We start from the raw sequence: 12,484 nt of genomic DNA, 5'->3' as shown, positions 1-12,484 counted from the left end.
ACAGAGAGCAGCCATGCACTGCCTCATCTGACTTACCTGTAATGTTAGCTCTTTGGCGACGTCTCGGGGTTTGATTTGTAACAAAGTAGAGTGAGACTCTTTGGCCAGCTCCTAAATTCAAATAGAAAGAAAATGCCAGAATGAGAATTTCACTGAACAGCAGACATACATCAAGAAGTGATATGACCTCACAGCTCATCCTAACTGACAATATTTTTTTCACAATCTTTCTCTTTGTAATCCGTCACAATCTTTCCCAATCTCAACCATCCTTGGCTTTTCGGTTAGTTTTCTTCTTCTTCTTCTTCTTCTTTTTTTTTTTGTAACTTTTTTCGTTATTTCCCCATTGAATACTTCTTTGCTCCACGCTCAGTGCCTTAATTTTGCCGTTTAGGTCGCGAGGGAATAACACTAGTATTGAGCACTATTTTCCAGAATGGTTTTAAAAATAAGAGCTGCACTGACATTCACTGACCTGGGCAGCCTCGTCTGGAAGCAGCTGGCTCGAAACATTGTTGTTCTTCAAATAATATCTGGGAAAAGGGAAGCACCAGAAGCATAAGAAGGTTATACAACGCCACAATATCCCATGACACACAACTTCTAACACATGTCTAAGTTTGTCGCGGCCCAACTTATTGTGATAAAACTAAGGGTCCTTTAATTGGTTGTCCAAACTTTTAACTTTGCCGGTTCGTTGACACCGCAATTTAAGAGCGACTTTCTCCTCACTGGGTAATGGGTTAGTAACAGAGATTCAACCTTGTCAAGCTCCCCTCCCATCCACGAAAAAAAAGGAATGAGATGAATTAATTCCTAATAACAAATTCGATAAATTGCAATGATTGTCTAACTAACCCGAGTTAAGTACAAGTGAATGTGTTATCAGACCGTGCAGCTGGCGGGATTTCCCACGGATCCGTTTAGGTTTTACGCGATTTTTCTGTTATAAGGCGGACGTATCAAGGGAAAGAAAATCTCGACCTAGAGGATCTTGTCTTGATGAATGAAAAAAAAAATTCTTAAAACTTACAATAAAAATACAGTGGAACCTCTGGTCGCGACCACCCCTCGCAAGCGACCACCTCTCCTCAGCGACCAGTTTTCCAAAATACCAAAAGTTTCCAAGTCAAATCACTATATTTGGAACCTCTTGTAAGCGACCACCTCTCGTAAGCGACCGCGACCACTTTTAGAGCCTAAAGTTTGAAATTTTCTTTTGTTTTAACCTTCCGTAAACGACCATTTGAGAGAGAATGGAGCGAAAATTGGATAATATGGTGATGTAACGTGATCGAATTCCTGGGTGGTACAAGAGACGGAAATTTCTGAATGGGAAGTACCCGATTTTTTTTCTCGAAATTGACTTTTCACATGAATAAAAAATTTAAAAATTTAATGAAAAAATGCACATACACTGTACCCGATCAGTCTTAAAATAGACAACCTTAAATGTCTCGAAAGCGACCACCTAGGCTTGACATTTTGGGTGGTCGCTCAGGGGAGGTTAGACTTTACTTGGGATCTGAATTAGGACTGTTCACTGACCTTCCATTCAAATGAATTCTGTCGGGCAGATTTGTGAGCATGTCGGGAAGTCTTCGTTGCTTGATGAGGCCTCCGTCCTCTACAGTAATCTCACACAGTGAGTAATTTCTAAAAGAAAAAGAATCGAAAAAAGTCACCTTCCAATGGATGGTCACAAAATCCTTCCCGACTTTTATGCGAAAATCCTTGTAGCGAGCGTCGCGGGATTGCGTGATAGCGTGACTCGGTAGAAAGTTGCCAACCACAAGGGATTTCCCTGCCGACAGCCTGAGGCCCCGTCAACACGACGCCGTAGGAATTTGAAACCGCAGCTTTATGTGTGGGGTTTGGCCTTCCGTCCACACTAATCCGTCTCGAAAACGGAGCCTTTCGAAAACGCTCTTCGAACCAGAAAATGACCGGTGATTGTTGCGTTTTCAAATTCCTCCGGCGTAGTGTGGACGGAAAACATTTGATGCCTTTCAGCGTGAAACCCCCGTTTTCAAATTCCTCCGGCGTAGTGTGGATGGGACCTGATACTGTAGTGGGATACGGTTAAAAGGTAATAAGTGAACTCGCTCGGAATTTTTTTTTTTTTTTGATCATCTAAGGCGGCAAAACGAGAGCGTGATTTTCAGTCTCCTCTTTTTGTCGGGAAAATCGCAGTTTGCCTTACAGTGGCAAAAACCCCTATGCATGAGATTACATTTCACTTTACGTGGACTCGTTCAAACATTTTATCTCAAACTGGAAAATGACGTTCAACTACACGTTTTCCATGTAAAAAAGGTCTCTATTCTGCACGTTGTGTTTGACTTTGTTTTGCACTTTACCAATACTAACGCAATATTGATGCAATACTGGCTTAATACATCCTCCAGTCCAGTTCTACTCCTTACCCTGGAAGTTCTTGAATGCCAAATGCATCTACGGCTCTATTGACGACTTCCCTTGCCGTAGTTTCCTGCAAGACAATGACAAAAGGCTGATATGAGAATCCTTAGGCAGCACAGAATACTGTCTGTGCCTATATTTACGATGCGCCCTCACGCTTTATCAGTCTCAAGTCTCCTCCTCAAGTAATACGGTAGAGTTGCTTTTTATCCAGATTATTCTTGAAGCGACGACGGAGAATCTATACAAGCTTGGACGTAAACACCTCACAGCTGCTAGTCGCACTACTAAGATGTTCAGAAGAAGCAAGCTATCGGCCTATTTATCACGAAAATTCAGTCGGCAAATCATGTGAAGTTTGATTCGGCCGTTTTCCTTTCCGGGCGGGCGCGACAAGAGGACGAAATCCGCTGTAAGCCGCTCACAACTCATAACAAGCCGCTCAAGAGACCGTGACAATGGTGACACAAAACAAAACAAATCTCATTACAGGGTTAATCTCATACATACTCGAAAAGTATTAGCAAAGCACATACTTGGTGTTAAAAATTTGATCGCTATCTAGCTCACTTCGATTCTCGCAAAAACACGCAAAAAGATAGCGAATTTTAACATCTTTGAGGACTTGTTTTCCATTTGACTCACACGTCACAACGTCTTTATGAAGAGTTCAACAACTTCAAAACACGTTCAAAGCCACGCGTTAGTTCTTACATGTCTGGGACAACAAATGCACGCATTCTTTTCAACAAAATTTCAATATTACGTATATTAAGTGAATCCACAGTAAATCTTTTTTCATAAAGATTTGCCTTAGTTCGTTACAAGCGAGAGAAAGCGTTAAAAAAATCCAGTCAATGTCTGTAGTAATCTTTTCTCCGTGCGCCTGTTATCACGATCGCACGATATTATAGAGATAATTGCTTGCTCTTTTGATCAAGAAAAACAAAAAGACAAAAGACAACGAAGCCACAACAACAACAATAAACAATTTATTAGGCGAAAACTCCATTGAAAGGTGGAAGCGATTTTTTAAAACGCTATTGATGAACACTATACAGGTTTTCATCTCTTCAACTCTCCCTACCTCGAAACCGCTAGAAATCGCCAACGGGATAGTGACATTAAATGACCTAAATCTACTCAAGTGATATTTCAAGAAGTACGTAAAGATCAGTTAAGGAAGTTTAGATCTCGATTTTAAGCTGAAAGGCTTGGAAAATGATCTGGCTTTCAGCAGGAGTATCATTTGTATGTAATACATATTGTATAAGAGTGCCACCATCAATATGTGTTTTATATCTTATCACTATCTTATAGTACAGGGTCGACTAACGTATAACGGGTTTCCATTTCAATACGCACCTTGTACACCATGAAATATCTACACGTCTGGTCGGCTTTGTAAACCTTGATAACCCTGTCCGGCATTTCCAGCGACTGATCGCTGGTGTGAATACATTCTGAGGACCCGAATCCTCTTGGCAGACTGCCCCTTAAGCGGTTCTTGACTCCGTGCCGAGCCACCACGTGCATGTCATCTGTAGGGCCGTCGTGATCCACGCTTAAAAGGTCCCTTTCACTTTTAGAAATGAGCCTATAAAATAGCAACACACAACTGTTAGGCTGAAATCGGTAGCTATGTTACAAGCATAAATAAGTCTTTTAGGCTAAAATTTGTGATGAAGATAGAATGCTAGTAGAAACACGGTCTAATCCTATTGAATTATGTAAAGGAGCTTAGCTTTTCCCGATCTCGGGGTGTTCAAATCACGGTCAACATTACACAATCTTTTTAATGTGATATCGATGTGTGCAAAAAAGAGATGATATCATTGTGTGTTAAGTGCTAAATACCAGAGAAAGATCATAGAAAAGTAAACTCTTGAATGCAGAATTGCCTTAAAAACAAAATCTGGTGATCAACTCACGACCAATTGGAAAGTACGTAATTGTTTAGTCAACCTCTACACAGAAAAAATTAATGCTAAACGATCCAGTTGTTTTGCTATAATACCTAAACAATTAAATAATAATATAGCCACTTCGTTTATATCACATCAACAATAATAGTATAATATAATTTAAGCCTAAAGCGCATATATCTCTATTGTTCAACGTACTTTGTAATATCACATAGCAAAAGAAATAAAATCACGCCGAGTTTTTCACCCGATCAAGATCCTTAAAACGTCAAAGTTGAAAATTACCTCAGGAAGAACATTTTATATTCCAAAGTCTTGAGGAAAGTATTGTTTTTCGATTGTCCTAACCCAATTAAGTGTTGCTGCGACTCTAGCAAGAATATTTTGAACTCCAACCGAAAGGTCACATGAAACTTAAAATATTTGCATTGTGTATAAAGTTCTACAGATATACGTACTAAAAACAGCCTTTTTTGGACGGGAATAGTCTAACAATTCACCGAATTAAGCAATCGTCTTCCGTCTAGATGACATTATTTCTGGAATATGACATGGCTTCAGTCTAAACTTGGATGATCGCAGCTAAAAAGCCCATTACAGCATATTGCATTAGAAAACGAAATTTCGTGTTTCAGTCGAAACCGCGTCAAAGTAAGAAATATCTTTAGCTAATTAGACAGCGGTTACATCTCGATTTCTCATGAATTCCGTTAACTTCTGTAGACGGCTATCAAATTCCTTGTCCGTACATGTTTTAAATTCTCGCTGAATAGTTGGACTAGAATTTTCTTTATACCAACTTCCAAGCGTTGATTTTCTGTGACAAAAGTAGAACAACTGTTCCTCGGTAGAAGCTTCACAATTTTAACTTTCAATTTTGCTCGCGGTAGTGATTTCTGTCTAAAGAAATAAATTATTAAGAGAGAAAGAAAATCGGAAAACCAAGAGACAGCAAAAGATCGCAATATTTCTCAGGCAGACTTCTCCCCTGGGTTACAAAAAACAAAACAACTATCTCTGATCTAACACAATTGAAAGTGTAAACAAGATTTCCATACTTACTTGTTGTTCCTTGAGAGTGTTCCAAAGGCGCTGAGTCGATTTAAAGCCTTCTTTACTCTCTCAGAAGGAGTGGAGGAATGAAGATGCTAAGGAAAGAATAAACACGGAAACAAGAAATCAAGTTAAAATGTCACCCCAATGGAATCATACTCGAGCGAGCGAATCGAATGTTTCGAAAACGCATTCAATCAGCGGATTCTCCCACCCACTCAGCTTCCGCTTCTTCAAAGCGTGGGCGCCAGGCCTAGACGAGCGGAAGCGTGTTGCTTACGTCAACACGTCACATTTTGGCGCGAAAACCATGACAACACAATTTCCCAGGCAACAATTGCTGATAAGTCTTGCAAAAAGTCAACATATCGGTACGTCGGCGGCATAACTTTGCCAGGACAAACGGCCAACATTCGGGCGTGACTTCAAGTAGCTTTTCAGATTTTTTCCTGATAACGCACCGGGTGTCTTTCTTTCGTTAACAATACGTGTTTTTTTAGAAACAAATTGTAAAATCTCTATAGGAAAAAAAGAAAACGACCCCTCTTGTTTGCTTCACAAGAGGAAATTGCACTAAAATACAAAACAAACACAACGAATTCCAAAGAATTCCAATAGGCCTGCCCGTCCAACAAGTATCAAGCAGGTTGTACAGCGAGATATAACCTTAGACGGGGATTACGGAGAAATGTGGAAACCTGCACAAAGTGGCAGAGTTGTAAAAAAATTATTTTAATAGAAAAACACCAAATTTTAGTACAATCAAACGGTCGATATCTTCTTAAACGTTAACTGCAAGGACCTTAAAGCAGCACATCTTAAAGCATTGTGTCGAAATTATAATGCATAACGCCTCGCGACTAGAATCTTTCCACAACAACATCGGTAGAAGAAAAAACTACCTACAAACACAATCAATACTTTCCCATTAGCGTGCAAAAACACCAACAATATATACAACACGAAAGATGATTACCATCACGCAACGAACCACGGAAATCAGAGCTAAAAACGCAAATTAGGCGTTATAAAGCCGCGAAGAGAGCCCCATTGTAATATTAATTTGAAGACAAAAGATGATTTACACAGCGAGGAAATTAACTTTATTCTGTTGCGAGTCAATTTAACCGCAGCTTTAAACGAGAGGCAACTGCGTTTTTTTTAATTGAAATCCATTGAATGATGAATCATTCCGAAACAGCAATAAAAGGTACCGACGTAGGTCAAGAACATTAACACTTTGCTTTCCTAGGGTCCAACTTCAAAGTACTTGTGCAAATGGCTTTAAATGGCGGCCGAGAGAACTTTAGCATTTCCAGTCAAAGATCCTTAGGCGAAAAGCAAAAAAAGTGAATTTATACAGGAAAAACAAAAAACAAAACAAAGCAAAATAAAACAAACTAAAAAAAAAAACCAAAACAAAAACCAAAAGACATGCACTACTCTCAAAATTCACCGCAGAGCGTAATATTGGTTCAAAATTCAACAAAACTACTGAAAAATATTCACACAAAAATACCCTGTGTATTATTAAAGTTAGTAATGAACTGTTTTCACATTTCCCGTTTGCAGTTAGTACAGATAATGACGGTCTGTCCATCAAGTTGTTTTTGCTTTCATCATATGAAGAGATATTTGGCGCGGTCAAATCAATTGATAACAATTACCAAATGTAAGCGAAATATTGTTATGTGAGCGAATTCCGCCTGCTTACAACTTATTTCACCTATGAACAGCAACAATGTAGCAAAATTTCACAATTCACTTAAAAAGAAAATTGTCCACCGATGGACACTGAGATGAAATCGTCTAATCTCTGTAAATATCCTGAAGGAGACTTCAAAATAAGAAACACTCGCGCTAGGGGGTGTTTTAACAAAGGTCTTTTCTCTGGTTTTTAACTTGGCCGCATTCTTTCCGCTTGGTGAGTTCACCGCACAGCGATATCACACACGTGACGTCACCGTTGTCATGTACACATCACACCAAGCCCTTTGACGTCACCAACACACTACCATGACAAGTTTGGTCCATGTTCTTACACTCTCTTTCGGCGATTTTTTTATCTTCAAAAATGTTTTAACCGCATTTTTTTCTTGATATATATTTGAGGAAGTTCTCGAAACACGTCATAACTGAATTTCACCACAAAGGACCCACCGTGCATATGTTATCGGCACGTAAACTGCTCTTAAAAAGTTAAATAATTACAGACGTTCAAGTCTGTAGCACTCAAGATGATGCCCTTCCAAATGATGACGGAATGTTTTAAGATCTTAAGGACATGTTGTCTCAAAGGTAACATCGTCAGTCGCTTAAGAAAATACTGTTTCTAGAAGTAATAATAAACAACCAGCGATTTTGATTTCTCAGCAGTTCTGAAGGGTCAAAGAACTCGCAAATTTTCCCACCAATCAGCCAAAAATATAGTCCGGCCGGAATCGTGGTCAAGTGGAAATCCCTGCACTGGTGGAGCCATGAACAATTTCAACATTGCAGAAACTACAAGATCTGTGACCGGCCATAGTAACTATGGACCGGCAAACTTGTCGAAATCTAGTGTAGGTAAATCAGTGTTTTATTGTTTCGCCGCTAACTTGAAAAGAATCGCGTGTATTTCAGAGCGGACGTTGCAGGTTACCTTGAGTTCGGAACTTCAAGGGGTTTATTATTCGCAGAATTGGAACCGATTCTCTCTTCCGCCGCTACCTTTGATAAAAAGTGTTTTCTATCCATGATATAACCGAATTGTTTTGTTTTATTGTGCAAGTCTAAATTTAGGTTTACAAAAAAAGAATGAAAACATTAAATTAAGGTAAATTGTAAGGTCATGTGAACTCATTTTAAAGTTTTCCTCAGCAGTTTATGAAAGGCAAGTTCTTGAAGAACGCGGCGAGCTAAAATAACCATTTTATTGTTTTGCATATTGACTAAACCGAAACTAGCGCTTTTGGAGTATTGAGTGTTTTTTTGCAAACGCAACCAAAAATATGTCATTTTAAAACGCCGCGGTTTACATGTTAATGCACAACTACAACAAAATATCTCTGTAGAGGAATAAAACTCGAGAAACAAAGAATTTCTAAAGGGATATTTCTAATCCGCGTCAAATCAGTTACATAGATTAATCTATTCAAAACTAAAATGGACTTACTTGGATTGGTTTCTTGACAGAATCTGAAGACAAAAGCGAACAGAAGTTAGACTTAACGGAGTGAAGAGAAGGCAAGCAATCAACGTTTCTGCTCACTGCAAATTCAACTTGAAAATGATCTTTCCAACTTCCCTTCCCAACATATTTAACAATTATTCGAGAAGACCTACAATATTGAGAACCATCTTTCCAAATTACATATTAATAGCAGCTGTTTTCTACTAGGTGCGACCTTTCTTTTAAGTTTAATCGGCTAAAATAGATACTACAACGATTTTTCCTGCAACAATGCTAAAACAAAAACCTCAAAAAATCGTCAATCCCATTTTCCAATCCTTTTAGCACAAAAATGCGCGCACTTCTACCGGAATTTGTAATGTGTATATCGCGAAGTTATACTTTCGTCACACCAAAAGTATCCTACTTAAAATTACTTAGCCCTGGACATACGAATCATCGTAATCATTAATACAGACTTATTCATCAATGAAAGGTCGATTTGAAGCTTAAGGACTACGTTATGTGAACTTTTTGCAGCTCAGACTCCGTTTAAATTGCCATACCTGATGAAATTTCGGGAACGGAAAGACGACTATGTAAAGTCCTTTGCCTTTCGCTGCAGTCAGACGAACTCCGTTGAACTGTGTCCTAAATGAAAACAACAAAGACGTGATGTGAATCTATAGCAAGATAATTCCAAAGCAATCAATGTGTTCGGCCTTATTGTTTTCAGCTAAATCTCGCTACCTCCAAAGACATGGTTCTTATTTCCGCTAGGGACGAACACTAGGTGAACTCACAGTGGAGTTAAGCTCGCTCACAAAGCGACTGATATTGTACGCACAGTCCAACATAACCTAATAAATTCAACGAAGCCATATCGCGGAATTTGGACCACGTATCGCATGCGGTTACGGTGAAAACACTGAAACGAGAAAATGAAACATGCAACTTACAGCACGTAAGGTTCAGCGTGGAAACAGAGAATGTAAAACATGTTTGAGTCAACATGAATCAGGAAGCAAATTGACATTCATATCTACACACGTCACGCCATGCAAATAAAAGCTTCGGACAAAAGCACCCTCACCTTTGTTTGCGTGAGTTTCAAGTTATCCTTTCCATGCGGGGTCGTTAGCATCTCTTTGAATGCTGTGGGAGGAACAAGTCACAAGCGAGACTTAAGACTTTCGCTTTAAAAAATGGATTTCTCTTTGTTCGCTGGATCACGCACTTTGCGGACCGTTTTAACTTCCAAAGCGGCAAAGCTTTCTTTGTAAAGGAAAGTTATGTTATTGAATCCAATTTGACAATCATAAAAAGTGCAAACAAGAATAAGAACAATAAAATTAAAACACAGAGGACTGCTGGCGTCGTTCAAGCGTGACAAAAACATTTCCAGAAAATTCATTCGAGAAGGAAATGGGGAAAAAGGCTTATTTCACTTTCCTCTTTGTAAAATCGTTTGCGCAACCCGAGAAAATTAAAAAAAAAAAGAACAACGGAGAGATTGTTCCACGTTTTTTAAAGTGACAAAATGCGAAAAAAAAAAAAAAAATTTCGCAGCAAGTCATTACACGAACGGCGCTTGAAATCACAGCAATTATTGAAAACAAGGCAGAACCGAAATAATTATAGAACTGATCTACGTGACCGCGAAAAACAACAGAACAATTATCTATTCAGCACCGGAAGAGAAACCAAAGGCTCTTTTGCACAACTAAAATGTTTCAATGGACGATTGAAATCACCGCTCATTGAAATCGACTGTGCAAACGCGCCTCCCAAACATGAATTGTCTCACAGACGCGCGACGAGTCATGTACGCGCGCTAACTCACGTTTAGGTCAATTGGTTTACATCTCTCTTAGCATGATAGGCTAATATTACAGGAAACCTATTTTAACTAATTTGAAGAAACTGCTACCCGTGGGAAAGACATATTACATTACTTTCAAGAGTTCTTCAACCGAAAAAAAAGAAAAACAAGAAACGTGCTCCAGTGGAAAACTTGCGATGTTTTTAATCTCCGCAAATAAAATATATCATATGTACTACGAAATTCTCTTAACAATCCCAAAAGGAAATTTATGACAAATAGTAAAAAGAATTAAGGTTTTAATTATAGCACTGATAAGGGAACGCGTTGCACCAACCTGGCATATTCTGCTTGACTAACAACGACACGTGAATCGCGCTTGACAGAACATCTTTTGCCTAGAAAAAAAGAAAAAAAGAAACACAACGGATCCTCAGCTGTACAGACAACTTCTTCTAAAGCGCGGACACATTCTTTCCTTCTTAAAGATAAGAAGTATCTCTTATCGAGGCTGCAAAAAACTTAAAGAAACGAATGAAGTAAGAACCAAGTTCGCCAGACCAGTTTAGACAACGTTTACACAGAGGACGAGTATCCGTGTTCGTAACAGATCTATTTTTGGTACCAATCCGAAATAACAGCATCCCGGTTTGGTCGAAACTCTGAATCTGCAATCCGCCTTTGTATGCAGATAGTGTAATTTCGCAATGTTAAGTAATATACACAAGTTAGTAGACACAATTTGGATTATCGATGTGTGGAAATTGATGTGAATTTGAATACCCTTTTAATGCAAACACATAGGAATCCAAATACGCTGTATGTATAGGTGATCGTGTGAATGTGAGTTTAATTAAGAATTTACACCACGAGTGATATTTGAAAATTCTATCAACATTGTGCGAGCCTTTAGGCGAGAGCAACCTGAAAGAATTTTCAAATATCCCGAGTAGTGTAAGTCCTTTATTGCTCGAGCTTTCATACGATTCTCGTTTGTTATATATGAATTGACCTGCTATCAGCCAGTCACAATCAAGTAATGTTCCCACTCATATAATAAAATAAGATATATCCGGAAAAAACTATCCACTAGTATGAACATACTCTTGAAGCCGTATTAGCCAGGGGCGGTGAATATAGATAAATTTAGCAATAGTTTTTCAAGTTCGGCGTTCGATATCCGTCTCACTCGTCTCCAATCTTAGCTTAATCATTTCTCACTTGGTATCCTTATACCACACGGTACTGTTAATTTGAGGTGGGTCTTCAAAAGGGAATTTTGCAAACCACTCAAAGACTGAGCTAATAGAGGAATAAATATCTTGTTTAAGAGTCAGTGAAGAAAATACATCAAAGCCGTCGGAGAATTAGAAGTACAAGTTAAATACCAGTTATTTTTTTTAGTGTAATATATATTTTTTGGCATTGCTTACCTTTATATTCGAGATGTTTTCAAAGTTAGTTCCATTAACTTCAAGAACCTGAAAAGAAAAATAAGCGTTTACGTTACAATGCACAAAAGCATAATTTCATCGTGAACGCTACAGTTAGAAAAAAAGTTACGAACCTGGTCCCCTCGCCTGACACCTGCTTCTGATGCCTTCGAGTCCTCCTCAACCTGAAAACAAGAAATTAAATCTTAAAAAATAGTTACAAAACCAAGGAATCTACTCAAGTAGCAGCGTAACGCATAGATCAACACTTCAATTCCTTTTAAAACAATCACACTTAGCTGTTTTGCTTTTGCCAAGCTCTATATTTAGTCCAACACAACACTCGTCTAAGGCGCTATAAAATCAGCCAATCAGATGCTAAAAACTACTCGCGTATTAGGTCACGGGACATTTCCCGCGCTAACCGCTGGCCGGTCACTTGCTTTTTTAATAAGTACTCTCTCGTTTTCTGCAGTAATTCGTGCGGTGTCTGGAATGGTTTCGTTAAACTAGAGCGGTTTTCAATTGAGTGTTGAAAGTAATCAGGCGATTACTTTGGTTTTGGTTTTACTACGGTTTCCGATTGGATGAGTAGTCTAATTGGTAAGTGATTGGTTTTGGTTTTGGTTTTGGTTTTAAGACAGTCAATTGAAAACTGCTTTGAACAAAACTTATCTCA

The 12,484-nt window shown here is 38.7% G+C and overlaps 1 protein-coding gene across 3 annotated transcripts in view; it reads right to left on the bottom strand.

The window, feature by feature from the left end:
• Positions 1-12,484, bottom strand: part of LOC110050874 (rap guanine nucleotide exchange factor 6-like) — a 39,077-nt gene that overhangs the window by 9,495 nt on the left and 17,098 nt on the right. For all 3 annotated transcript variants that reach the window (XM_020756848.2, XM_020756846.2, XM_020756847.2), the window contains exons 19-30: positions 11,940-11,990; positions 11,806-11,853; positions 10,710-10,770; positions 9,644-9,705; positions 9,117-9,201; positions 8,554-8,576; positions 5,409-5,494; positions 3,787-4,018; positions 2,427-2,491; positions 1,549-1,656; positions 476-533; positions 37-111 (exon numbers count right to left, since the gene is read on the bottom strand). In XM_020756848.2, coding sequence (XP_020612507.2) covers positions 37-111; positions 476-533; positions 1,549-1,656; positions 2,427-2,491; positions 3,787-4,018; positions 5,409-5,494; positions 8,554-8,576; positions 9,117-9,201; positions 9,644-9,705; positions 10,710-10,770; positions 11,806-11,853; positions 11,940-11,990 — 954 coding nt within the window. The remainder of the gene's footprint in view (positions 1-36; positions 112-475; positions 534-1,548; positions 1,657-2,426; positions 2,492-3,786; positions 4,019-5,408; positions 5,495-8,553; positions 8,577-9,116; positions 9,202-9,643; positions 9,706-10,709; positions 10,771-11,805; positions 11,854-11,939; positions 11,991-12,484) is intronic.

This window comes from Orbicella faveolata, unplaced genomic scaffold (genome assembly GCF_042242905.1).
Source record: "Orbicella faveolata isolate gen_17 unplaced genomic scaffold, um_ofav_v1 contig_46, whole genome shotgun sequence".
Lineage (NCBI taxonomy): Eukaryota > Metazoa > Cnidaria > Anthozoa > Scleractinia > Merulinidae > Orbicella > Orbicella faveolata.
Note: the sequence above shows the minus strand (reverse complement) of the source record. Positions and strands in the feature narration are given on the sequence as shown.